General features: G+C 55.7%; 1 protein-coding gene across 1 annotated transcript; it reads left to right on the forward strand.

The window, feature by feature from the left end:
- Positions 1–580: 580 nt before the first annotated feature.
- On the forward strand, positions 581–27,670 carry Msi1 (musashi RNA binding protein 1). The gene is given in 16 exon segments (XM_037198623.1): positions 581–711; positions 880–920; positions 1,518–1,599; positions 1,709–1,793; positions 4,830–4,871; positions 6,572–6,664; positions 10,002–10,050; positions 11,750–11,832; positions 12,533–12,650; positions 17,891–17,971; positions 19,984–20,024; positions 20,026–20,041; positions 22,474–22,542; positions 23,253–23,407; positions 23,796–23,859; positions 25,823–27,670. Coding segments are annotated over 15 exon segments (1,056 nt in total). The 5' UTR covers positions 581–652; the 3' UTR covers positions 23,838–23,859; positions 25,823–27,670.

Genomic DNA, 27,670 nt, shown 5'->3' on the forward strand with positions numbered 1-27,670 from the left:
AGGTTCAGGAGAAACTGGGGGGCTCCAAGGGCGGCTTCTCGCTGGGACTGGGAGGAGAGATTCTTACCCGTTGGAAGGTGTGGGGACTGGGGCGGGGGGCCACTGGGCTATCTCCAACCCGACCCAGGAAGATTAGGGGCGTCTTCTAAATTCTGAATAGCGGGGACATGGGAGGTAGGACTGGGGAGGGTTCCCGATCCGGAGCCGAGCTACCTTGAACGCACCGGGAAGCGCTTCATCCCGGGAGGGCGTTCCCGCGGCCGGGCCCCCGCGCCGCTGTGGGTGAGGGGTGCGGCCGCGCCCCAGGCCCCGGGCCCGCACCGGGAATCAGGGGGAGCTCGCTCGCTCGCTCGCCCCCCAGGACGCCCAGGAGCCCCGCGGGAGGGGGGTCCCAGCGCCGCCGCCTCCGCGGGCGCCCGGGCGCGCGCCGGGCTTTATGCGCGCAGGGCGGCGGGGGGAGGAGCCGGCAGGTCGGCCCCCGGCGGGCCCTCCCCTTGGCCGTCCCCGCCCGCCCGCCCGAGCGGGGTCGGGGGAGGGGCAGCATGGCCTGTCCGTCCGGCCCCCTTCGCCGCGCTCCTCATCTGCCCCGCGCCGAGCGCCGCCGCCGCCGCCGCCGCCGCCGCTCCGCTGCCCGCGCCGCCCGCGGCTCCCGATGGAGACTGACGCGCCCCAGCCCGGCCTCGCCTCCCCGGACTCGCCGCACGACCCCTGGTACGGTCCGGCCCGGCCCGGCCCGGCCTGCCCAGCCCGCGTCCGCCCCGGCCCCGCCAACATGGCCGATCCGGGTCGGGCCGGGGCCTCCCGGGGCCCGAGCCCGCGCCCCTGCTCCCTGGCGCCCGGCGCTCACGCGGGCCCTTTGTGTCTCTGCTCCTCCCGCAGCAAGATGTTCATCGGAGGACTCAGTTGGCAGACCACGCAGGGTGAGCCAGCCCGGGGAGCACCCGCCGGCCCCGCACCGCCACCCTGCACCCCTTGCGGCGCCCCAGCCCCGGACGCCCCTGCCCGGCCCTGCGCCCTGCTGACCCCGGGCGCCCTCGTGCCCTCTTCCGCGCCCCGCCCGGGACCCCGAGAGCGCAGCACGCTTGGCGAGCGCGCACGGCCCGGCGCGGGTTGGGGAGCAGTTGACGGGGGTGGGGTGGGGTGGGGTTCAGGGGCATCGGGGGGGGGCGGGCTGGGCCCCGGGACCCGCCAGCGGCAGCTCCAACTCCGCTCGCACCTGCGGCTCAAACTTTTGTGAGGCGGCTCCCGGAGCGGCGGGAACCCAACCGGAGCGGTCCCCCACTCCAGCCCGGCCCGGCCCTTGCCTCCCCGAGGCCCCGGTGGGCGCCAGGAAGGCTCCACGGGAACCCCCGGCGAGTGCAGGGGTGGCGGGGTGGGGGCCGGCAGTGGAGAGCGCGCGCGGGCAGCTTGGCGCGGGGGCGGCAGGGCCGCGCTGGGGTCACCGGGGGCAAAGGACGGGGGAGGAGGGGGAAGGGCTCCGGGCCTGGGCTGGTCCGAAGGCGGGTGTGTGGTTACAGAAGGGCTGCGCGAATACTTCGGCCAGTTCGGGGAGGTGAAGGAGTGTCTGGTGATGCGGGACCCCCTGACCAAAAGATCCAGGTGAGTCGCCGAAACCTCCCCTGCCGCCGGGGCTCGCCCCTTCCACCGCGGCCACTCACTGCCCTTGTAACCATCTGCCTGCTTCTCCCTCACTCACTACGCGGCGCAGGGGTTTCGGCTTCGTCACTTTCATGGACCAGGCGGGGGTGGATAAAGTGCTGGCGCAATCGCGGCACGAACTGGACTCCAAAACCGTGAGTGGCCCTCGGGGTTTCGGGGGGTGGGGGGGTGGTGGTCCTTTGGGAGTGGGAGGCTGCCGGAGAGGAGAGAATCAGGACGCTCTCCAGGGGACAGTTGGATGGGGTTCTGGAGGAGAGGGGGAGAGTTTTCTGAGACTTGAGAGCTGTCATGCATTGAAACTTTCTCAGTAGAGTTGGGGGCAGAGGGAGGAAGGAAAAAAAAAAAAATCCCAGGCCAGGCCTGGGAGAAGATGCCACACACACACACCCACTCAGGTATTGATGAGGGCAGCAGCAACAACTACTACCCTCTCTCTCTGTGAGTAGTGATCTTGATACTTCAGGGTTTGGGGTCGAGCTAGGTCCCTCTCCTACCCCAGATTGAGTGAGTCAGGGCTGCAGTGACCCACGGTGGCTTCTCTGAAATCTAACTGCTGTGTGACTCTGTGACACCCCCTTTTGCATTCCAGACCAATGGCAAAGCATCCCAGAGCCCCCCTCCCCTTCTCCCGCCCTCCTTCCCGGACTTTGGTCACTGAACTCTCCTTGCTTTGTGTAGAAGACAGGCATGCACCTTCTTTGCCCTTACAGGGGATTTATGAACACGGAGCTAGCTTGCATGGTGGGGGCAAAAAAAAAAAAAAAGTCCTTCTGAAGACTAGATCTTAGGAGAAGCCGCTTGCTTGGCATTCAAACTCCTGGAACATTTTGCTTGTTTCCCACTGCTCCCCAATGTCTAGAACCCTGCAGGGGGCGCTGGCGGAGGCCATCTCAGGGGTTCCACAAGGAAAAGGAGGAAAAATCATAGGAAGGCTTACTTGGTGATGGGGGGTGACTGTCTGCCGGGGAAGGGGGCAGGGGCTGGGACAGTGTGACCTCTCTCCACACTCCCTCGTTCTTCCCCATCCCTGGGCCTCCCTGCTTTGGGCCAGTCACTGGCTCCTGTTTACCTGCAACAATGGCTGGTTGTGCCCAAGAATTTGTTAAATTACCGTCTGTCCCCGGCTCCTCTTATCTCTGCCCAGTGGCTCCCACTCCTGTTCACAGTAATGAGCGAATGAGGCCAGGCCTCGACTTTGCCTGCTCTGAAAGGATCTTCTTGGCTCAGCCTGAGTGACCCAGGCTGGGAAAAGCAGAGACAGTGGCCTATTGTTTTTTTTGGCGATTATCTGCCATCCAGCAGCTTGTTTCTCCTACCATCATCCCCTGTCCTCAGAATGTCCTGATGGCTTCTGCTGCTTTTAGGAAGCTTGAGTTTTGGGGCTGGGGCTGGGGCTGGGGTGGGGGTGCCTGGCTGAAGGAGTGCAGGATTGATAAGGGAAGGGGGTGGTGGATGGTGAGATGGGTATCCTCAGGAGATGGAGGCTGCCAACCGCAAGGGCTTTGTCTGTGTTTAACATCTCTTGGGCTGGGGAAGGGGGCGGGCAGGAGTCTATTTTGGATGCCGACTTTCACCTTTTATTTACTTGTTGGGTTTTATTTACGTTGCCAGCTGTGAGTCAGAGTGGAGGTGGTGTGTGTGTGTGTGTGTGTGTGTGTGTGTGTGTGTGTGTGAGTGTGATGAGGATTTGGTGCATGTGGGTCTGGGGGCGTATGGCTTGGGTGCTGTCTGACCGTCGGGGGTCTGTGCATTGAGGTATGTAGGTAGGTGGCTGGGGAGCCACATCTGGGAGAAATGAAAGGATGTGAGTGTCCATAGAGGTATGGAACCAACACTTCAGGCGGGCAGTGCGTGGTTTTGATTGTCCCGAGAGATCACAGAACCCTCGCTGGCGGAGGGACATTGTCCTAGGGGTAGGTTTTGGAGTTCCGTCTCTGGGCCGATTCCAGTAGGAGAGCTGGCGAAATTCTACTTCCTGGTTCATGCCATGCAGGCCGAGGGGAGGCTGGGGCCAGTTGTCTAGAACGAGGCCGAGTTTTGAATGGAAGGAACTTTGGGAAAAGATAGATCTTGCCTGTGATTGGCTGGTAACTTCTAAATGATGTCCGTCTGTGCGAGCGGCAAGAAATTGGCATGACCAAGCCTCGTAGGCCCGGTCTGGGTCACAGAGTGTCGCGTTCTGTTTCTTACGGTCTGCCGGGGAGGCTTGGGCACCCAGGAGTCGTACCCAGGTGCGTCCTGATTTGGTTCCCTCTGGTTGTTCACCGGCAAGGGCAAAGGTAGCCTTCTGGTAATAACACCTTTGTTTGTGCGGCGAAGGGATGTTCACAAAGGGCTGCTTTCACCCTTTATCTCGTTTGGGGTCCCCCCCGCCCGCCCGCCCCGCCCCCCCACAGCTGCCCTCAGCAGAAGTGGGTGTGATTTGTCCCCACTTTGCAGATGAGGGAACTGAGGCAGGTGAAGCTTCCGAGATCACAGGCTTGGCCTCTAGCCCAGAGTTTCTAAGTCCAAAGCCCCCATGCCTTTTCACACCACGGAAGGCCGTGCGGCCTGCCTCACCTGGAGCCTGGCTGCAACTCTCAGGAGCTGTTTTGTGTGCAGCAGCCTCTAGGAGGGCTGGTCAGGGGTCAGGGGTCGCGAGGAAAGAGAACTGAGTCTGTTCCTGGAGGGTCTGGACTCTCCTCCTGGCCCTCTCCAGGCAGAGAGTCTCCGTTGGCAAAGTTAGAGTTCCGTGCCTCACCGAGGCAGTAGGGTCACGACGCTGACGCCCGTGTGGCATCTGTTCGGCGAGGCCTGTCCGTGTCTCATACTTGGTGAAATAAGACTTGGGTTTTTTTTTTTTTTTTACTGTGAGCTAGACATGCTTGGTGTGCATTATCTGAAGTAGTAACCTGCAGGCAGCCCTTTGGAATAGGTATGAGTTGTCTGTTTAGCAGGTGAACTTGACCTTGGAGCTCTTCGAAGTTTAAATAACTTGCCAGGGGTCTCTCATAGCTAGAAAGTGGCATACACGGGATTCGAACCCAGTATGTTTTCCTGCCCCAGAGCTACTGTGCTTATCCTCACTTCTGTGTTCTGGGGTGAAGGAGACTGGAGGCTGTGCAGCCACCCCAGGCTGTATGGGGTACCCAAGACCACCCCTTACCTGTCCTCTTATATGTCTCTTGCAGATTGATCCCAAGGTGGCCTTTCCCCGGAGAGCACAGCCTAAGGTAGGTGTGCAGATTGTGCGCGTGCGCGTGCTGGGGAAGCGCCTTTATCCTGGGCGGTTCCGGGTAATGGTCTCCCAGGCATTCTCTTCTGTGGCAGATGTGTCTGGAACCTCGGTCTGGAGTGTCTCTGGGTTGTGCTGGGGGTGAGGAGAGGGGATACCTGTGTTGTACGGAATGAAGACACTGTGCATCATTCCACCTGTGTGCTGGGGTGGGCAGCAGATGGGCTGGCGTGTTTCGGAAAAGAGAGGAAGTCATTTTGTTGTCCTGTATTTGAAGCCAATACCGTTTGGACCCTGAGTGTGATTTTAGCCTCATAGATCACAGTCTCTGGACCCTGAGTCTTGGAGGGACAAGCTTGTCTTAGCTTGGATGAGAGAGTGTGCCTCTGACTTCAAGTCACTCTCCTGTCTCTGGGTGTGAGGTGTGTTGTGCTTCTGGAGGGGAACCCTTCAAGTCTGTCACCTGTTGTGTTTTTTGTTTTGGTTTTTTGTTTGTTTGTTTTTTGGTTTTTCAAGACAGGGTTTCTCTGTGTAGCCTTGGCTGTCCTGGATCTCGCTCTGTAGACCCGCCTGCCTCTGCCTCCTGAGTGCTGGCATTAAAGGACCGCCGCATAGCTACCTGTTATGTTTTAACTTGACCATCCCGGGCTCTCAAGGGTTTGCTTCTAGAGCAGAGGGTGGGCAAAAGGAATTCTGAGCAGTTGAGCAAAAGAGCGCTCAGAACTTGCGATGCAAGGTGAGGGCCTTAGATTCAATTCCAGACATCATGGCGACTGACCAGATCTTAGCTTTTAAGCCACTGACTTACGGGGATGGGAAGAAAGGCCAAGTCTGGGTACCAGGAGTCTGGGCTTTGCTGAGATCACCCCAGGACTGGATGATCCTTCTCAAGGAGGTCTCATTTCCCCCCTTGGTGGCAAGTAAGGTGCTCTGAGATTCTGCACCATGAATTCCATCAAGGCTGCCAGCTCCTGCCGGGGCGGAGGGAAAGAAACACATTTTAGGGGACAGAAAGGGGCATCTCTGGAAAGGGTCCAGCAGAGGGTCTGAAAGCAATTACGGGAGCAGGTATTCGAAGGGAGCCACACCAGGAAGCACATGGTCGGAATTGGGTTAATTCCATTAAGCAGTTTGGTGACAGAAGGTCCCTTAGTGTTAGGATGGGGCTGGGAATTGCCTGGGATTAGCCATGCGCTCCTGGGGTAATTAGGACCATGTGTTCTTCCTAAAACAGGGCTGGGGCCAGGGGGCTGCCAGAGGTTGGGTTGGGAGGAAGGTTGATGAGGAAAATGTCGGCGTTAAGTTTGGTGACACCCTGTGGTGGCTTTGGTGTCTCCCAGGAGGACTGGTGGAGTCTTCGTGCTAGGCAGTGGGTCTTAGGGAAGGCATTCTCCATACACAGACCCCAGGGTGGGTGGGAGGCACACTCAACGCCAGCCAGAGTGGGGTGCCCAGCTGCTTGTGACAGACCTAGAAGCAGGAGACCGAGGGGGAACTTGGAAGGGGAGACTTAGAGAAGCCGGGGCCCTGGAGAAGCTGAGCCCTGGAGAAGCCGGGGCCCTGGAGAAGCTGCGGCCACCACTGTGAGCTTGTCAGCTGGCATCCTGGCAGGGGGGACCCCCCCCTCCCCCAGCCCCTGCTGGTGGCGGTAGGCCACAGGACTCAGATGCCCACTTTCTCGTTCCTTCCCCCCGACAGATGGTCACCCGAACGAAGAAGATCTTTGTGGGGGGGCTATCGGTGAACACCACCGTCGAGGATGTGAAGCAATATTTTGAGCAGTTTGGAAAGGTAGGTCTTTTGGAAAGGGGGGTGCTTTGCTGGGGCCGGGGAAGCCCCGGAGAATAGATCAGACCAGGTTGGGGGGTGGCAGTCAGACCATCCCGGTTCCAGCGAAAGGGCAGAGTAGGGCCTGGCCCTCCCCTCAGGTGAGGTCAGAGCAAGTCAGTTTGGGTTCCCCACCCATCGATGGGCCTCAGACTCTGGACCTCTCCAGGGAGAGGAAGCCGCATAGTCTCCCTGTTACCCTCCTCTGTATTTTTCTCCTGCTTCTCCTCCCAAGGGAGGAGGTGCTCCTGTAGCCAGTTCAATCCAGTCCGCCTCCCCCCCCCCCTTTGCCTCCTGGGAGCTTGCACCTGTCTAGGCCACAGGCAGCTGCACCTTCCTGGGGAGGATGATAAGACGCCAATAAATAAGAATCCTTATTGCATTGGGTACCCTGCTTACCCAGGTGGGGAGCTGGGGATGGTGCTGATCCCTCAGGTATTGGGACTGAAGAAAAACATCCCAAAGTCTGCTCTGGCCCAGATAGATGACCAGCCCCTCAGCTCTTGGGTGTGTTGAGATTTCATTTCTGGGCCTTGGAAGAGGTAGGCCATGAATAGGAGGTGTGGGGCCACTAAGACAATAAAGGTATCCCTAGAAGAATCGAGCAGTGCAAACTTCAAGGTTCCATGGGGAAATGTCAAAGGGGGTCTGTCTGTCTGAAGAGCAGGGGATGAAGGAGGGCGGCCTGCTTGCGTGTTTCAGGTGAGATAGGCCAGGGCTTGGGTCCCTTGCTCTCTCCATCATGACATGTGAATTCCCCAGAAGGCCAAGCTGGCCCTCGGCTTGGGAGATAGACAGTGAGCTGTGGCCGGGTGGGGGGTCTGCAGGCCAGAGGATGCTGACGTGTTGGGGCCAGAGGCCTTGGCTCAGGCGCCTCCTTGGGGACCTGGGTCCAAGATGCAGGGCAGGCAGAGCCTGGGCCCCAGAGGGAAGGGCGCTCCTGGGAAGCTGCAGGCCCCGGCTCGGCTCCGGCGGGGTGTCTTTGTGTCTGAGCACCGAGCATTAGAGCCCGCACTAATCTGATCCAGCAGCTGTGATTGGAGGCCGCCTGCCCCCGGGGCCGGCGTTGCCATGGCAACCGGGCCCCAGGAGAAGCCGTCAGCGGCCGCGTCTTTTGTTCGGGCCTAAATCGGCGTTGGCATGTGAAACCGGCCCGGGGAGGCCAGGGGGAGCTGGAGAATAGGCTGCCAGGGAGCGAGGGGGACAGCCGGGAATGCCAAGGGCCCCGCGGCTGGGGGGCCACCCCCCCCTCCCGCCTGGATCGAGGGGCCGCCACCGAGGGGGGAACAATGGTCAGCCGCCATGGCTGCCACTCAGGCTTAGCCGCCGCCGAACTTGGCGGCTCCCACTGGTCAGCAGGCCTCGGTCGCCTCCCCTCCCCCCTCCAGAGCCCCCCTGCCCCCAGGTTCCCATGGAGACCAAAGCCTATTAAGGACACTGGGCTGGTAGCCTCCCTCCCCTCAGCCGGCCCCAGGAGGGGGGGGAACACCACCGGTGTGGGGGTACCCTAGACCCCCAGCCACTTTCCTCAGGGCGCCCTACCCCGGCTTCCACCCCACCGCCTCCATGGGGGTCTGTCCAGCCAACCGAGCCCGGCTTGGAGGACGTTGGGGACCCAAGGATGTCGAGTTTGTAAGCCTGGGGTGGAAGAGGCCCGGAAGGACTGGATTTGACCTGAATCAGTTTGTGGGTCAGGCCAGAAACTCAAAGCTGCAGGATTAAGGAGGAAGGGTGTGGCTGGTTTTTTTTTTTTTTCTTCTTTCTTTCTGTTCATTCACTCATCCATTCAAAAAATAATTAATTGAGCACAAGTCAAGATGCCGGGTAGAATAGTGATGTCGATTATAACTGATGCAGCTGCCCTGGTGGGACCTGGGAGTCATTCTCTCCGGTTGGGACCTGTGGGCAGGTCCCTCCATAATAAAGATAATCACAGCTGCTGTTTATATCGAGTGCATCCTGAACCCCAGCTCCTGGAAGTCGAGTATTCTGTGTACTCCTTACATTTAACTTCTCTAAGAAATCGTCTCTATGAATACCCATTTTACAGACCGAGGGATCAAAGTCGTAGAAACCCAAAGCCATTTACCCTAAGGACACCCAGCCAGCAAACACAGTATCCAAGACGCCAACTCACGCCTCAAAGCCTCAACTCTCCTCAAAGCTTCCCCTTTGATCAGACCCTCCTGGGTGTCCATTTTCCAGCGCTTAAGCGAGGGATGAGATGTGCTGAGCCTGACGAAGTGTGCTGAGCCGACCGAGCTGGGGTTAGAGGTCTGAGTGTGGTCATTGGCTCAGGAGTGAGGGATGGCATTCTGCTGCTGGAAGCTGTCATTTTCCGCTGAGATTCTCCAGGCACCCCACGGTCTCCGATTTCAGTGGGGTCTTGGTTCCCTCTGGGGAAACCGGAGGCCTGGTCTAGCTTGACCCCTAAGGAGAGCTTCCGGGTTCTCTAAGGAGGCCCACCCTGTTTCTGGGTCTGCCGCTTCCTGCTTTAATGAGGCTTGAGAAGCATCTTTTTAAGACTGATGAAGGGCCTGGAGTAGGGTGGGGAGAGGCCGTGCCTTCTCGTCGGAGGACGTTTCCCTGCCATGAGGAGTCAGGTCAGTGGTTGGAGCAGACGGAGGCCCAGGAGAAGGCGGGCAGGACCGGCCGAGGTTGTCTGTGTGTCTGGAGCTGTGGCTGGGGTTCAGGAGAGTGTAGCTGATGTTGACCCTCCCCCTCCCCCTCTCTCACCTCCTCCCCTCCCCCAGCCAGTGCCAGGCTAGCAGCTCAGGCAGTGAACTCTACTTGCTTTAATTACAGCCTCTAGCTAAAGGAAACCTCAATTAGAGAACAGATCTGTAGCAGAAGGGAGTCTGGCTGCTGGCCTTTTCCAAAAAGGGAAGAGGCTTTGGTTTTCCCACCTCATAATCTTGTTCCCCCATATTTCTTCCTCTAGTACCGACTTTGTGCCTTTTCCTCCCTGGCTTGGTGCGGGACTTGCTGTGTGACCTTGGGCAGGCAACTTCACCTCTCTGAGCCCATTCCCTGTAGCTATACAGTGGGGGGATGAGCCTGTGCAGGGAGCATTGAGATGACAGAAGCCAAAATGTCAGGCATACATTTGGAGTCTAATAAATGCAAGGCCGGTCCGTTGGGAATCTGGCCCGTGGACTCTGATGTGCTGTGATATCTAGGGTGCTGTCCCCCTGGAGAGAGCAGGTTTAGGATAGAAAGCCTGGGGTAGTCAGGAGGGGTGTGGGTTTGGGGAGCCCCCGGGTTGGTGTCTGTGGGTCTGACACAGCAGGCTGTGTTTCAGGTGGATGATGCCATGCTGATGTTTGACAAAACCACCAACCGACACAGAGGTGAGTGCCGCCCCTCCCCCCTCCCTGGCCGGGGCCGGGGCCTGGGATCCATCCGCCAGGGGGCTGCAGGTCACAGCTGCCCTTTCATGGTGCCTCCTGACATCCTATCCCTGCCGCCGATCCAAGTCCTCTCCAGGGCCGGGCCTCACAGAAGGCTTTTGTCCTCTTTCCTGCACTCGAAACTTTGCCAGTTGCAGACACACACACACACACACACACACACACACACACACACACACGGGGAGCTGAGGACACCCCCCAACGGTATCCTGTACCCCTTCCTTGGTCAGTGTCTGCCCCACTACCCCAGCTACCTTGTCCCTGGTCACCAGAACTGAGGCCAGGCTGCCCCAGGGTCAGATAGACTCTACCGCTTCAGGCAGTCTGCACCCCCCCCAAGCTAAACCCCCCCCCCCCCCCCCCCAGTCCTCCTGGCCCAGAACCTGGTCACATCTGGGCCTCGCTGCTGTGTCCTGCCTGGTGATTTTCTCCCAAGGGTTTTGCCTTCTGAGAAATCCCAGCCCAGCCCTTGGGGGACTCCCTGAGGGAGGGGCAGGGGCTGTTTCTCCAGTGGCTTCAGGGCTTTTAGCTTCTTTGGGCAGAATGGCGTGGGCTGTGAGTGTGTAATGGGTGTGGTGAGGGGGTCTTAAGTGTGCCTGGTATGTCAGGGCAAGCACACCTGTAGAGTCCTCCCCCCCCCCCCCCCCGTGTCTGTGAGTTAGGGTTTGCATGTATACCTACATGTTCTCTGTAGGAAGGTTTGTTTGGGCATTTTAGGCGTGAGGTCATCCCCACCTTTCTGTGGAGTTGTGTACTTTTGGGCTCAAGCAACTTCAATTTAAAAAGACCCCCCCCAAAAAAAATGATATCTAGAGGGCTGAGAACGCAGCCCAGTGGGCTAGTAGATGCACTGAAGAGAAAGAAAGAAAGAAAGAAAAATAAATAAGAGAAAAAGCCCCTAGGCCCCGTTACATCTGTACGGAATACAGATGTTTCCCTTGCCATTAATCTTTGAGCCGTAGAGTGTAATGGGATTTGTGGACCACTTACACTGTGCTGGGCAATAGACCCGAGGTAGGACTGGAGTTCACTGAAGGGCATGTGTGGATTCTATGCAGATGTGCCATTCTGTATAAGGGACTTGAGCACGGCTTAGATTTGGGGCTCAGGGCAGGGACCTAGAACCCTTAGCCCTCTGATTCCAAAGGATGACTGTATTTTCATGGTGGCTCTGCCACATTAAAAAAAAGATTGTGTGTGTGTGTGTGTGTGTGTGTGTGTGTGTGTGTGTGTGTGTGTGTGGAGGGGGTGTCTTTGGAGGCCAGCTGGAGTTACAGGCAGTTCTGAGCAGCCCAATGGGAGTGTGGGGGAACTGAACTCACATCCTCTGGAAGAGCAGCAAGTGCTTTTAGCAACTGAGCCGTCCCTCCAGCCCCAGGGCTACCACTTTCTAACTTGGCTGTGTGACCTTGGACAAGTGAGCTCACCTCTCTGAGCCTTGGCTTGTTCATCTGTAATTTGGGACTTGAAACCTTGACTCAGCCAGTAGTTGAGATGCTCTTAGGCTGTGGGCAGAGCCTTTCATTAACTCTCAGACACTCGCCCGCAAGAGATGAGCTGTGGTATACGTGCGGCATGGGGCTGGGTGTTGACTGTGAGCCCTGGTTCTGATCCTGCCTGCCCCTTGTCTAACCTCTAGGGTTTGGGTTTGTCACGTTCGAGAGTGAGGACATCGTAGAGAAAGTGTGTGAGATCCACTTCCACGAAATCAACAACAAAATGGTGAGCTGGGACTAGAGGGAGGTCGGGGATCGGAGGCTGGGACTCCAGGATGAGGCAGTCAGGGAAGCGCTGGGGTTCTGAAAATGGGCAGGGGTGGGGCTCTCCCCGAAATCAGCAGAGCCTGTTCTCCTACACCCTTGAGGACGCAGTGTCACAGGGTGGTCCTTCTCAGAGCCCAAGTTTTTTGTTTTTTTTTTGTGACAGGGTTTCTCTGTGTAACTTTAGAGACTTTTCCTGGCCTCGAACTCACATAGATCCGCCTGGCTCTGCCTCCTGAGTGCTGGGATTAAAGGCGTGTGCGGCCACCACCGCCTGGCCGAGCCCAAGTTTTCATAAGATAGGAACCCCAGCTTCATGGGATGGCACACATCTGTAATCGCAACTTTCTGGAGAAGGGCAAAAAGATGGTCACGAGTTCAAGGCCAGCCTGGTCTACATAGCAAGTTGCAAGCTAGCCAGAGCTCCACAATTAGACCCTGCCTCAAAATCAATCAATCAATCAATCTATTTAATCGAAACTGAAAGTAAATCGAATCACATTACGTGTTCACCTTACGTTTGGTGTGAACATTCAGTGAGTGAACTAGCGCGTGTAAAGCCCTTCAGACGCAGTGAGCGCTTCTTCGTAAGCGATCATTGAAATGGTGACGACGTGACCTGCCGTAGCACGGGAAGCTCTGACCCTCCGGTTTCATCGCAGGTGGAGTGCAAGAAAGCCCAGCCAAAGGAGGTGATGTCCCCGACGGGCTCGGCCCGGGGCCGGTCTCGAGTCATGCCCTACGGAATGGACGCCTTCATGCTGGGCATCGGCATGCTGGGTACGTGCCTGGCCCTATGCCTGTGGCTTCTTCCTGCCTAGAACCCTTCCTGGGGCTCCCGGGGGTTGAGGGGGGGGGGCTGTGTGGGTGGGACTTCTCTTCTGTGGTCTGCCCTCCTGCCTGAAGTCCAAGCTGTGCTTCAGATCCCGTGTGCCAGCCCAAGGTGGGCAGTTTGGTGTGGAGCACTGCCCTCTTGTGGTGGCTCCAGTGTAGTCCAGCCGCTCCGTGTTCTTTGGTCCCCTGCCGGTTCACCCCTGCTCTAACCCATCAGGGTTTCCGTTTCCATCCCGCATTGAGCGCCTATCCGTGCCATGCCCTCTGCCGGGAAGCCCGGCAGTGACTTCCCTGAGATTTGTGGTCTGTCAGGGAAAGCAAGAAAAGACGGACAAGTTTAGGGCGAAGTGTAGGATACCAGGAGAGTGTGGTCATAGGGAACTGGACCAAGGCTCTGGAGAACCAGGAGCTGTGTTCGAGTTATGCTGAGTCTGCAGGGTGAGTGGGTGCCAGCTGTGGGAGGTCAGGAAGAGGAAGGGAAGGATGTGCCGGACACGGGGAGCAGCATCACAGAGGCCCCAAGGCGAGAAGTCTGCTTTTCCTACTCAGCTGATGTTTATAGTGCTTTTTGAGAGGCAGGAACAGCTCTCAGGGCTGTGATTCAAGTGAGAAATAGGAGTCTCTCTATAGGAGGCCTTGGGAGGCTCAAGAAGGCACCCAAAGAGCCCTGGGTGTCAGGGAGGCTCCCCGGAGCAGGTGACGGAAGTGGCCGTGAGCCCTGACAATCAGACAGGACTCAGCTGCACCTTGAAGAGCACCCAAGAAGCCAGGTAGTGGTGGCTCACACTTTTAATCCCAGCACTCAGAAGGCAGAGGCAGGCGGATCTCTGAGTCCAGCCTGGTCTGCAAAGTGAGTTCTAGGACAGCCAGGGCTACACAGAGAAACTCTGTCTCAAAAAACCAAAAAGAGAAAAGAAAAGCACCCAAGCAACTGGGGAGATGGCTCAGTGATTAGAGCACTGGCTGCTCTTCTGGAGGACCCAGGTTCAATTCCCAGCACCCACATGGCAGCTCACACCTGTCTGTAACTCCAGTTCTAGAGGATCCGACGCCCTCTTCTGGTGTCCACAGCATTGCATACATGTGATGCAGGACACATATGCAAGCAAAACACTCATACACGTAAGAGAAAAACAACATTTGCAAAATACATACATATACATATATATTGGTTTTTGCGAGACACGGTTTCTCTGTTGTTTTGGTGCCTGTCCTGGAACTCGCTCTGTAGACCAGGCTGGCCTCAAACTCACAGAGATCCGCCTGCCTCTACCTCCCGAGTGCTGGGATTAAAGGCGTGCGCCACCACCGCCCGGCACAAAAATATTTTTTAATTAAAAAGAAAAGGTGAATCTCAAAAAAGAAAGAGACGGGCCCAGCTCTTAAGTTGTTATAGGTGCTCAGCCCTTAGGAAGCACGTGTGAGGGGACACAGGTACACACATGCACACGCGTACACACACACACACACACACACACACACACACACACACACACACACACACACACGTAAATAGGGGCCGGGGAGCTAGCTCAGCAGGTAAGAGCATTTCCTGCTTGTGTAGAGATCCTGGGTTTCGTTCCCGGCACCCAGAACTGCCTGCACCCCCAGTTCCAAGGGATACTGCCGTTCTTCACCCTGGCATGCAGGCGGCTCACATGTGGCAGACATACACAGAAACACATGGGATAATAATAGTAATATAATAAATTAAAAAATTAACATTAAAAAGAAAAAAATGCAGCCATGGATGGTGAATGCCTAGAACTGGAGGCACGACACCCCCCCTTTGTGTGTGTGTGTGTGTGTGTGTGTGTGTGTGTGTGTGTGTGTGTGTGAGAGAGAGAGAGAGAGAGAGAGAGAGAGAGAGAGAGAGAGAGAGAGAGAATGAGTTTAGTATCTCCTAAAGAGGCAGAGGCAAGTGGATCTCTGAGTGAGTGGCCAGCGTGGTCTACATAAAGAAAGATGGCTGTGTGATTAAGAGTGTGCATTGCTCTTACAGAGGACTTGAGTTTGGTTTCCAGTTCCCATGTCTAGCAGCTCCTGAGTCTGGGCTCCAGGAGACCTGACCCATCTTGTAGCCTCTGTGGAGACTTGAGGGCTCCCACACAGTCACATAGTATACACATAATTAAAAACTAAAAATAAATCTTTAAGGAACTGGGCTTGGTGGTGCATGCCTTTAATCCTAGCACTTGGGAGGCAGAGGTAGGTAGGTCTCTGAGCTTCAGGCCAGCCTGATCTACATAGAAAGTTTAAGGTCAGCCTGGTCTATATAGTGAGTTCCAGGACAGCCAGAGTTACATAATGAGACCCTGTCTCAAAAATAAAAAACAACAAACAAAAATAAATAATAATAATAGTAATAAAATAAATCTTGTAAAGAAGTACAACTCTGTCAATTCTGGAACTTGCTCTGTAGATCAGGCTAGCCTTAAACTATGTAGATCAGGCTGACTTTAAACTCACAGAGATCCGCTTTGCCTCTGCTTCTGAGGGCTTTAGAGTAATTTTTATTTTTTTTATCTTTTTATTTTGGTTTTTCGAGACAGGGTTTCTCCGTGTACTTTTGGTGCGAGACACGATTTCTCCGTGTAGTTTTGGTGTCTGTCCTGGATCTCGCTCTGTAGACTAGGCTGGCCTCAAACTCACAGAGATCTGCCTGGCTCTGCCTCCTGAGTGCTGGGATTAAAGGCGTGCGTCACCACCACCTGGCTTAGAGTACTTTTTAGTTTTTAAAGTGTTATTATTGTGTGTGTGTGTCTGTGTCTGTGTCTGTGTCGGGGGGGGGGGGGCACACACATGTGTGTGCATCCTGTGGAGGCTGGAGGACAGTTTCAATCAGTTCTCGTCTTCCTCCTTCACGTGGGTTCTGGAAACTTACACTCGGGGATCATCAGGCTTGCTTAACATGTGCTTTGCCCTCTAAGCCATCTTGCAGGTCCCCCAACTTTTTATTTTATTTATTGTGATTGTGTGTATCTTGCAGGCCCCCCAACTTTTTATTTTATTTATTGTGACTGTGTGTAGATGAGAGCAGGTGTACACAGGCAACAGGGTACACGTAGGGGTCAGAGGACAACTTTCAGGAGTCGGTTCCTCCTTTCCACAGTGGGCTCCGCTGGGCATGAACCCAGATCGTCAGGGGTAGGGATGGATGCTCTTACCCGCTGAACTGATCCTCCCACCTCACCTCACGGCGTGGTCGTCAGCGTTGGGATTTTATATTGATGAAATACTGTCATCTAATGTACTATTTTCTCCTGTTACTAGTTGAGCAGATTATTTTGCTGTTGCCAGATTATTTGTTTGTTTGAGGCAGGGTCTCACTTTGTAGCCCTGGCTGTCCTGAACCAGGATGGATTCACAGAAATCCACCTGCCTCTGCCTCTTAAGGGCTGGAACTAAAAGTATGTGTCACCATGCCCGGCTCTACTTTATTTTATCTATCTATCTATCTATCTATCTATCTATCTATCTATCTATCTATCTATTTATTTAGAGACAGGATTTCTCTGTGTATCCCTGACTATCCTGAACTCACTATTTATAGACCAGGCTGGCCTTGAACTCAGAGATCATCTGCCTGCCTCTGCCTCTCAAGTGCTGGGATTAAAACACACGCGCCACCACTGCCAGGCTTTATTTTATTATTATTATTATTATTATTATTATTATTATTGAGATGGACCCTGTAGCCCAGTATTATTATTATTATTATTATTATTATTATTATTATTATTGAGATGGACCCTGTAGCCCAGTATTATTATTATTATTATTATTATTATTATTATTATTATTATTATTATTGAGATGGACCCTGTAGCCCAGGAGAGTCTAGAACTCACGGTGCAGCCAAGGATGACCTCGAACTCCCGAGAGGACCGGCGGGCACACGCTGTCATGAGCTTATGTCAGCCTGGAGGTTGAGCTCGGGCTTTATTTATGTGCCGCAGCAAGTGTTCTGCTGAGCGGGGACGCATCCCAGCCCCAGAGTTGTTCTTTCTCGCAGATCTTGGCCCTCCCAGACAGGATGGGGCTGGAATGAGGCGTTCCACTGTCCCGTCTCGTGTCCTCATGTCCACCCTGCACTTTGAGAAATGCCTCTGTCTTTTGTTTGTTGCTTTTGGCTTCCGTGATCTGTGAGCTGCTTTACCCCCATTTCCAACACCCAAGTGCAAGAAAAGCCTGTCTGCAATCAACAGTTTGCCGGGTACTGGCTCCGTGGGCGGAGGGTCGCTGTGCAGTCGTGGTGACTTGAGTTCGCAGCCCCAGAGAGCCTCTTGAGAGCCGGTCACAGCTTACGGCTGTCACCTCTGTACCGGGGGCCTCACAGGTCACCCGGTCTAGCCGATCGGTGAGCTCTAGGCTCAGTGAGAGACCCTGCCTCAAAATAAGGCGGAGAGTGACAGAAAAGAACACCCAGCATCAGTCCCTGAGAGCAGGCTTGCGCGCACACCTGTACAGCACACACACACACACACACACACACACACACACACACACACACACACACGAAACTTAAAAAAATAAAAGGAGCGAGGTTGGTGGTGCAGAACCTGGAGCTAATCAGGTCTGAACTTGAATTCCAGCGCTCCGTTATTACTGACTGAGGCGTTTTCTTTGAGAGGTGGACTATCCGCCCTCACAGAAACCGCGAGCGGATGACATGGTGGAAACTGTAGCCTCGGGCCGAAAGCTTCGAGTCGGGAGGCCCGGCTGACGCTAGCGTCGCAAGGCCTCGGTGGTCTCTCGGGGAATGGCACAGGCAGAGATGACTGTGCGTGCGGAGACCCCGGGCTGCTCTCTGCACACTTGAAAAGCAGCAAATCAGTGTGGCTGAGGAGGCAGGAAATGGGGACCGGAGGAAGGGTGGGCACAGTGGGAGGGAAGTTGGGTGACAAGGTTGCATTGTTCTCGGTCAGTGCCGTCTCTCTGTTCCTCAGTTTCCACGCCTGTACCTTGAGACTCCTTGCAGTGTTTTCCCATTACAGTAGTTGCAAGGTTTAATGAGATAATAAAATGGACGCTGTGCTTAGCATGAGACTTGTTTGCACAGAAGGCCTCTGGGAAACTGAGGATATCTGTGTCGAGGTGTGGGAAAAAGATGAACAGCTCAGGTCCGAGCCGGCTGCCCCCCAGCTGTGGGCCAGGCGTCTCATACCGCCCCCTTGTCCCATCAGGTTACCCAGGTTTCCAAGCCACGACCTACGCCAGCCGGAGTTACACAGGCCTTGCCCCTGGCTACACCTACCAGTTCCCTGGTAAGTCCTGCTGGGTGACCCTCTGCCGCCAGCATGCCCCCAGTCCCCAGGCAGTGTTGACTACTCGGGGTGGTGGTGTCTGGGGTGCATGGCGGGGGGGGGTCCACTTAACTGGAGACTTGGAAGGAAGGGCATGTCTGAGGAAGGAAGTCCTTCCCCCTCCTCCTTCAACCCCCTTCACAGAAGTTGAGAGTCGGGGCGCCTCCTGTGGCACTGCATGGTACGGTTCTCGCCCAGCCGTTCATTCTCTGTCTGTCTCCTCCCTTCCTCGAACCCCTACCCGACTCCAGGATTGCCATTTCTACCAGAGACAGCACTGGACTTGTAGTAGGGGCTTCCCCAGGGGCCAATGTGAGTCAGGCTGTTACAAACCTACTTAGAGGTGCTGTACTGAGCCCTTACAGGTCACGCAGACTGAGAGCCTACGTGCTGATTTTTTTTTTCTTTTTTTGAGACAGGGTTTCTCTGTGTAGTTTTGGTGCCTGTCCTGGATCTCGCTCTCTAGACCAGGCTGGCCTCGAACTCACAAGAGATTCACTTGTCTTTGCCTCCCGAGGGCTGGGATTAAAGGCGTGCGCCACCGCTGCCCGGCCATGCTGACTCTTAAAGCTGAAATACTCAGCATAAAGAGAACACTAGACCTGCCATTTAAACAGAAATTTCAACAAAATTCTGAGCTGGCCTGTTATTATCATTTCCCTTGAAGTCTCAAAGCATTTCCCAGCCCTTATTCATTCATGTAGTGCTGGGAATGGACTTGGGACCTCACACACACCGGTACTCTAGCAGAACCACATCTCTTAATGTTGGTCATTTGTCTTTGAAACAGAGGCTCCTGTAGCCTAGGCTAGCCTCAAACTCACCATGTAGCCACATGGCACCTCTTCAGTGCCGTGATCACAGGTCAGGCACCCAACCAGCTAAGCTACAACCCCAGTCCCCTGGCATTATTGTTGTTGTTGTTATTATTATTATTATTATTATTATTATTATTATTATTATCTTTCTACCCCCCAGTACTGGGAATTGAATCCATGGCTTTAAGAGTGTCAGGCAAGTGCTCCACCACTGAGCCACATCCCAGTTCATCTGAGTCTTAGTTACTGGAGGGTCCCTAAGCATTTGTATCCTGTGCCCTTGGGCTGTTGAACTTGGAGTCCTTAGTACGCATGTTGTCCGACCCTCTCAGGAATCCCATTTTATAGACTAAGAAACCAACTGCTCCCGAAAGTCGGGGGAGCTGCTGCAAAGATCCCCGGGGAAGGCGTGCCGCGAGGCGCTGGCCCCACCCAGGGACACTGGCTGTCCTAGAGGACTGAGGTTCAGTTCCCAGCACCCATATGGTGGCTTGCAGCTGTCAGTAACTCCGGTTGCAGGGGACCTGAAATCCTCCTGAGCTCCAAGGGCACCAGGTGTGCCTGTGGTATGCATATATACGTGTAGGCAGAACACTCAAACACACAAAATACATCCTTTTGGTGTTTTTGAGGCACGATCTCTTTGTGTAGCCCTGGCTCTCCTGGATCTCACTCTGTAGACCAGGCTGGCCTCAACTCAGAGATCCACCTGCCTCTGCCTCCCGAGTGCTGGGATTAAAGGTGTGCACCACCACTGCAGGGCTAAAATAAATAAATCTTAAAACCAAAAAAAAACCCCCCAAAAAACGGGGCTTGGAGTACCGCTGAGTGGTAGAGTGCTCGTCTGGCTTGTGTAAAGACCTGGGTTCGACTGTCAGCAGCAAAAGTCAAGAATCTAGTGCTGGTGTTGCCTTGTGCCCAGGTTTAGCTGGTGCCTCTGGCTTCCTTCCTTCTTTCCTCTTCCTCTCTTGGTTGTGCCACCCCCTCTGCCCCCGCCTCACCCACTGAGACTGTGCACTCTCCATTCCGGGGTCCTCGAGTCCCATGCATGGCCTGTCCCCTGACCCATGGTCCCCGTGGGTGCATCTCTTCCCCCTCGGCCACGCCGGAGGGGCCCCCTGACTTCTCCCTAAGCTGTTTTACGTTTCATTTTAGAATTCCGTGTAGAGCGGACCCCTCTCCCGAGCGCCCCAGTCCCTCCCTGAGCTTACAGGTCAGTGGCTCGGATTCCGTGTATCTCATAGGCCACGTGGGGAGACAGAGAGAGGGAGAGGGACCGTCCCCGGGGAGAGCTGGCAGGACCCTATCCTCCCGCCCGCCCGCCGGCCCCATGGCCGTGAGGACATGGCAGACTGTACCTGGGCACTGGCCAGTTGGTTCAGCTACCTGGCCCTCGAGGGTGGGGCGTGAGGCCAAGCAGAGCAGATGGAGGTAAAGTCACTCATTCATCCGTTCGGCAAATATTGATCTAGCGCCTCCCATGCGCCAGGCACCACGGAAGCTCTGGTCCCCAGTGGTGAACAGACCAGCGTCACAGACTTGAAGCACAGTGGGCTCTGGGGACTTGGTGCTCGGACCCAGGCATGCCTGCACTGAGTGCCAGCCCATCCTTGAGGGGCTCCAGGTGCGGCACTCACGTCTCATTTCTCCCGAGAAGCCAGGACTCCCAGCTTTGACTCTCTCATACGGATGTTCAATCTTTATTCTGTCATAGTAACACCGCCCCCCCACAACTCAAGAGACTGTGGGCCAAGTGACGTGTATCTGTTGGCTCCGTCTGACCCCAGGGATGTCCGTGGGCTCCCACTGGGAAAATGAGGTCAAAGTCCCTGTCCGTGAGGGCCCCAACCGACTCAGCTGTGAGGCTGGGGCGAGGCTGAGCGGGGAGTACTGTGCACATGAGGGTGGGCCCCAGGGGTTTCTCTGTCCATCCCGCTTCTCCCCCACCCGACCTGTGGACTCCGCCCCCGACCTGGCTCTGTGTGTGTGTGGGGGAACTGCTTCAGATCTTCCTTCCAAGGGATGCCCCAGCGGCCTGTCAGAACAGGGGTGGGAGAAGAGAGACCCAGGGTAAAGGACAGGGAGCAGGAAGCAGCGTCCCCGTGGTGGAGGAGGTGATGGCTGTCTAAACGAACAGAGTGCTCTGGCACTTGGAGCAGGAGGCCTTTCCTGTCTCCTCATGTAAGACCTCTGTGTGAGGACCCACTGTGTGCAACGTGCGCCACCAGGCCACGGTGGGGGGGGGGGCAGAAGGAGCAAGGTCCTGCTGTTACTGAGTCTTCAGGATAACACATGCTTATTATGCCAAGAATAATTCTTTACACTTTGATAAGTGCTCAGTGAGGTCGGCTACTTAAGAGCCTGCTTTGTGAAAGGTTAGACCTTAGTGCCCAGGGTCTTCTACCTGGTAGGCCTGAGTCAGGAAATGTCAATGCTGATGGTATCTGGGCAGGGGGAGGGCCTGGGTTCCAGTCTCCGTAGCTCTTGGGAATGTGGTGTTCTGAACTTTTCTCTTGGCTTGGAACAAAGAGATTTGGGTATGTCTTTTATGTGTTCAGTACATATTTATGGTGCCGACTCTGGGCCAGGCACTGGGGGACGTATAAAAATAAGCAGATAAGGCCCCTGCCGTCCAGAAGCTGGTGTGCTAGTAGAGACGGATGGATTAATTAAGTAAATGAAGTTTCTTGGAAAGATAAAGCACAAAGCTGTGCAGAGTGCGTAGGGTTTCACGCCGCTGGCGGAAGCGCCAGGAGAGGGCGAGGGGGTGAAGTCTCAGCGAGAAGCCGCCAGCCAGATGACGGTTTGCAGAAAGGGGGATCCAGAGCTCAGGAGCCGCAGGCGCTGGGTCTGAATCCCCTGCACAGTGACTTTGCTCAAGATTTCTGGGGGATGGACTGCTTGCCTCGTATGCCCGAAGCCCTGGTGTCGGTCCCCAGCACTGTGTGGAACCAGTTACAATGGCACACGCCTGCAACCCCAGTGCTTGGGAGTCTGAGACCAGCCTGGTCCATGACTCAGAAAGCCAAAACGAAAATGGAGGGGAAAAAAAAAAAGAGCAGAAGTCTCTTTTACCTTTTTAGTGCAGGCATTTATTAAGCACCTGTTGTATACAGAACTGAGGAGGGAAACAGATGTAGAGGACAAGAGAGGGGCGTGGATCACTTAGCCTGGTAGTCAGGGAGGCCCTGGGGGGAGCGCGAGAGGATGCAGGACCCACAGCAGCAAGACATAGCAGAGCTGGGGTGTTACCAGCCTGACCCCGTGGGGAGCCCTGCAGCTCACAGTCCTCAGCCAGTCCCGCCTTGAGGTCATGGGCCTGGCTTCTGTGCCCTGGGCCAGTCGGTGACAAGGAGCATCATGTCCCCTGCCAAGGGCCCTGTGGACAAGGAGCTACTGCCTCTGCCACAGCACATCAGCGGTGTCCTAGAGTCCAGAGTGGAAACTGAGGCTGGGCTGCTCCCTGGGTCCCGTCAGTCAGGTCAGGGCACAGAATGGCTAGCCACAGCGGCTATCTGTGCTTTGACCCGGGGCGGGGGGGACACACAATGACCTCCTTCTCCAAGCTGGGGCCGGGTAGGAGAAGCCTGCCAGGTGGTAGGGTCCCCTCCTCCTCGCGCTCAGTGCCCACACTTTGTCTTCCAGCTATTCCTCTCACCGCATATGGTCCGATGGCGGCGGCGGCGGCGGCAGCGGCTGTAGTCCGAGGGACAGGTGAGGCCTTCTGGGAAGGGAGCTCGCGAGGGGGTGGAGGAGTCCAGGAGTTCTGCTCCACCCACTGACAAAGGGGTTCGTTTATCCACTCACCCACGCGTGGGCTGAGCTGAGCCAGCCGAGGGCGACGCTGGCAGCGTCCCCCCAGAGCATGCACGCTGTTGGGGGGTCGGTGTGCCGAGGGGCAGCGTAACCCTGAAGATCGCTGCTGCAGCTCTGGAGGCATCAGGTCCTAAGGAGCTGCCGGCGGGTGCTTTGGGGGAGGCCGAGGAAAGGCTTATGGAAGAAGGGGCAAGGATTGTTCCGGCTGAGAGATCAGTTAGTCTGCATGGGTCAAGTACAGGAGCAGGGAGCAGGGGGGTGGGGTGGGGTGGGGGTGTGGGGGGGAGGTGGGGTGGGGGTGTGGGGTGGGGGAGGTGGGGTGGTAATGGCTTCTAGCAACATGGAGACCTAGGCCAGCCTTAGACAAGGTGCTGGGCCGCAAGAGAGGAAGACTTGGAGGGACTCACAGGGAGAGGAGGCTGTCCGGTGGTCAGACAGAACGTGGTGGGGGCTGGGGAGGAGGCCTTCGTGATCCCCAGGGAGGGGCATCTACAGGTCCGGGGCAGGGAGGGAGTGGCTGTGGTGGGGTGGCCGTGGGCGTCCGGGCTATCACCGTCTTCTTTCTGGGTTACCAGGCTCTCACCCCTGGACGATGGCTCCTCCTCCAGGTTCTACGCCCAGCCGCACAGGGGGCTTCCTGGGGACCACGAGCCCCGGCCCCATGGCCGAGCTCTACGGGGCGGCCAACCAGGACTCGGGGGTCAGCAGTTACATCAGCGCCGCCAGCCCCGCCCCCAGCACTGGTTTCGGTCACAGTCTTGGGGTGAGTGGCGAGGCCTCATGGCCTCCACCTCACCCCCTCATCCTGGGAGGTCTCTGAAATTGGGGGAGGGAGAGGCCTTGTCCATCTTCTCGGGCAGAGTGAGACTGAGGGATGATGGCAGAGAAGAAAGTGTCTGTGAGAAGGACGAGAGGGTGTCTCTCTCCTTCCCGTGTGGTCAGAGTCCAGCTCAGGGTTGCCCTCGTTTTATCCCTGGTTCTGTGCAGGTTCCCAGGCCCTGCCTTGTACACGAGTAGATCTGTATCGGGGTAACACGTGCCAGCTAGAAGAATCTGCGTCTCCCCCTAGGGTTCCCACGGGGGTGACAGGAGCTCCCCAGTTTGTCTGAACTTGGCCCAGGATCCCAGGAGTCTAATTCTTTTCTTTTCAGGGTCCTTTGATTGCCACAGCCTTCACCAATGGGTACCACTGAAGCAGGGGAGAGGTGGCAGGAGGTGAGGAACTGGAGGTGGGTGGGGCCGCTGCGGAGCCGGTATTGTGAATGCCAGCCCCGTTAACTACTAAATAGCGTGCACAGCCTACGGGGGGAGACAGGCCTGGATGCCCTCAGTGGCCAACAAACACAAGAGAGAAGTTGCTTAGCTTGCTACAGTCTGATGTAAATTAAGCCAGGCATGGTGGCAGAGGCCTACAATCCCTGCACTTGGGAAGCTGAGGCAGGAGGATTCCTTTACGCTCTAGGTCAGCTAGGGCTACCTAGTGAGATTGTCTCAAAAAGAGAGCAGGAGGGCTGGCCGAGTCGGTCAAGGGCCTGCTGGGCAAGCACGAAGACCGGAGTTGAGATCCCACATCAAAGGATGAGCACAGCGGCACACGCCTGGGAGCCCTGAGCCCCGAGGGGTGGGTCCCTGAAGCTTGTTAGCCAGCCATTCTAGCCAAATGGAGAAGACGATTGCCACCAGCCACTGGCCTCCACATGCACATGCACACGAGTGCACTTACGTCCTCACATGAATGTGCATACACCCACACCAACAAGTAAATACACCATACAAACACACACAGCTACACAAAGAACATAATACTTAGCCCAGCACTGGGGAGACAGAGGTCGGTAGATTATAAGTGCAAAGCCAGCCTGATATGTGTGGCAAGACCCTGTCTCAAGAAGCCAAATATTAATTAATTAATAGAGCAAATATGTAAATGAAATATAAGTTAATTGTGCTTCACTGGACTGACAGCATTTTTTGCAATTGATAACACCCCACTTTGCTGTCTGTCTAAATTGACTCCAAGTTCCCAAAGGAAAGCCTTACACATCGAGGGGTTTTTTTGTTTTTGGTTTTTCGAGACAGGGTTTCTCTGTGTAGCTTTGCACCTTTCCTGGAACTCACTTGGTAGCCCAGGCTGGCTCACAGAGATCAGCCTGGCTCTGCCTCCCCAGTGCTGGGATTAAAGGCGTGCGCCACCACCGCCCGGCACACATCGAGGGTTTTAATTTGTGCTGGGGATTGAACCCAGGGCTTGTGCATTCCTAGCATCATCTACACTGAGCGCGGCCCCAGCCCTGTCCAGGTTTGGTTTGGTTTTAAATTTATTTTATGTGTCTGCATGTTTTGCCTGCATGTATGTATGCTCACTAGGAATGTATATGGTGCCTGCCGAGGCCAAACAGGGCATCAGGACTTCCGCAGCTGGAGTTGGAAGTGCCTGTGAGCTACCATGTGGGTTCTGGGAGCCAAATCCAGGTTCTTCATAACAAGTGCCCTTAACCACAATACACACAGTCAATCTTTAAAAAGGTGTAAAAATAACGGGGTGCGGTAGAGATGGTTCAGTGGTTACGAACACACACTACCCTTTGCAGAGAACCTGAATTCACATCTGGGTGGCCCACAACCACCCGTGACTCCAGTTCCAGGAGTTCAGATTTAGGGCTCTCTTCTCCCCACAGGATCCTGCACTCACATGCACGTATACACACAAGTGAACACTTTCCATTTTTGAGACAGTCGTACCGTGTAGTTGCGGCTGGCCTGGCACTTTGCTGTTGTAGACCAGGCTGACCTCAGATCAGAGATCTGCCTACCTCTGCTTACAGGGCATGCACCACCACGCCCAGCAGTGAACACAGTTAAAAACATAATAACAAGATAAATCTTTAAAAATGTAAGAAGACAGCAAACACACGAGATACTTCCAAATTGCTTACAAGGTGCTGTTTTCAGTGGGGTTCAGATCAGCTTCCCAGGGAACAGGACATAAACCTAGCCACTCAGGATCTGGGGTAAGCACCCAGCCAGCGCCAGCCCCCCCAGGGAACAGGAAGTGTCAAGTCTGAACAAAATTCCTCTAGGAAGGGCTTCGGAAAGGGGGGCACGCCTATCCTGTGGGCCCCCGAGAGAGACCAGGGGGGCTACAGCGCCCTCTGTCTGTCTTGCCGTTCCCTTTCAGCGCCCCAGCCTGCAGCTGACTGAGGACCAGAGTGAGCCAGCCAGGGGATGGGGACACCTCAGCCGCAGCAGCCCAGCCCCTGCGCTGCAGCTCCGCCTCGGACCGCTACTGCCTGTCCCCCAGCCCCTGGGCCCTGCTCTGCTGTCCCCACACATCTGGTTCCCTTACTAACCTCCCCTTTTCCGACCTTGCCCCCCCCCCCCCCCCGCCTCTCCCTGTTCGCTTTTATTTATTTTGGATTAGCCGGTTGCCCCCCCCCCGCGCCCCCACCAGATTTCCCCTCTCGGGTCTGCCCCGTCCTCCCCTGCTGCCTCGTTTAGAACACCCCAGAAGGCTTTTGTATCTGCGCATAGCTAGCGTGGGGACAGAGGGAGGCGGCTGTGGGCCGCAGCCCCAACCCTGGTTTTTTTTTATTCTGGCTTTTCCCTCTTTTGCTCTTTACATTTTTTTTTTTTTTTAAAGGAACTGTTTTTAAACTGTTTCTAGGTTTGTGAATGTGAAGCCCCAGGCCGCAGGGGGCAAGGGGCCAGGTGCCCCCCCACCAGCTGAGAACAAAGTGTCTATCTATGGGTGTGGTCTCCTGGCCACCTCCCTCCAGTCCTGGAGAGGGGGGGGCGGAGGGAGGGCAGGGCAGGGCGGCGGGGAGGCCAGGCCGAGCCCCTGGAACCATCCCGTCCTGTATCATATGTAAATACTGTGAGGTGAAGTCCTATCCCCACCCACCCCCTCCCTCTCTAAGGCCCCCCTGGGGTGTGGGCATTGCCTGACCCCCACCGGGCCAAGGTCTCCCCTTTCCCCCCCTCCCCGTCCCCTCCTCCTCAGACTTACTGTAAGCTTGCAGACCTCAGCTCTCGCCACGGCAGGCCCACACACCCTCTCAGGCCTCCTGGGTTCAAGGCCTTGGGCCGACTCTCCCCAAAAACCCAGTGTGTGTGGGGGGCAAGGGGCCAGGGAAGAGGAGGGCTGCCTAGAGCCCCTGCTGGGAAGGAATTAGCTCTCCAAAGGCCTCCTAGCCACTGCTTAGGCGGGGCCCCTCATGGTTTCTGCTCTGAGCCCTCCTCCACCGTGGGTGGGCGTCAGGGGCACTTCAGTAGGGAGTAGATGCCAGGAAAAGCAAAGGGCTTCTCAGGGAACCCCCACATTCTCACTGAAGTTTCCCACCAGGATAGTCCCGCATCCAGAGCCCCTGGAGCCCCTTTCAGAGGAAAGAGACAGGGTCAGGGTGTGAACATGGAGTGAGACCTGGCTGGTGCGGCAGGGCTGAGGCCTACCTGCTGTTATCCCCTCTCTGTGTCCTTCCCCACCCAAGTCTGAGGCTGGGGGCTTAAGCTCCCTTCCCCAGCAGAGCCCCCCAACCCTCAAAACCCCCTTTGGAGAGTTAATTGTCCGTGTGAGGCGCTCACTCAACCTATTAGCCCTGAGAACTCAAAGCAATAATCTTCGTCACCAAGATGCGCGGCTGTTTTCGGTTTTTTGGTTTTTTTTTTTTTTTGTTTTTGTTTTTGTTAAATATTTCCTAATAAAAGAGAAGCTGCATTTTACTGGTTTTTTATTTTTAATTTTCTACGCATCTGAGCTGAGCCCCCCTCCCCCCGTCCCGCCCCCGCCCCTGTCCCTGGGCCCGCTTACCCCACTGGGCCTAACCGTGGGTTCAGGGACCTGGGATTCCATTTTCTGATTTGTTTGAGGAAAAAAAAAAAAACCATTTTTTTTTTTTTTTTAAAAAAGATGTTACATGGTGTTTTTGAAGCCAGCAAATTCCACCCTCGGTGTCTCTCCACATCTGTAACTTCTTTTTCCAGGTCTTATTTTGTTTTGAATTCCTAATAAATTATTTGAAAACGGTGC

Source organism: Peromyscus leucopus, chromosome 23 (assembly GCF_004664715.2).
Source record: "Peromyscus leucopus breed LL Stock chromosome 23, UCI_PerLeu_2.1, whole genome shotgun sequence".
Classification (NCBI taxonomy): Eukaryota; Metazoa; Chordata; class Mammalia; order Rodentia; family Cricetidae; genus Peromyscus; species Peromyscus leucopus.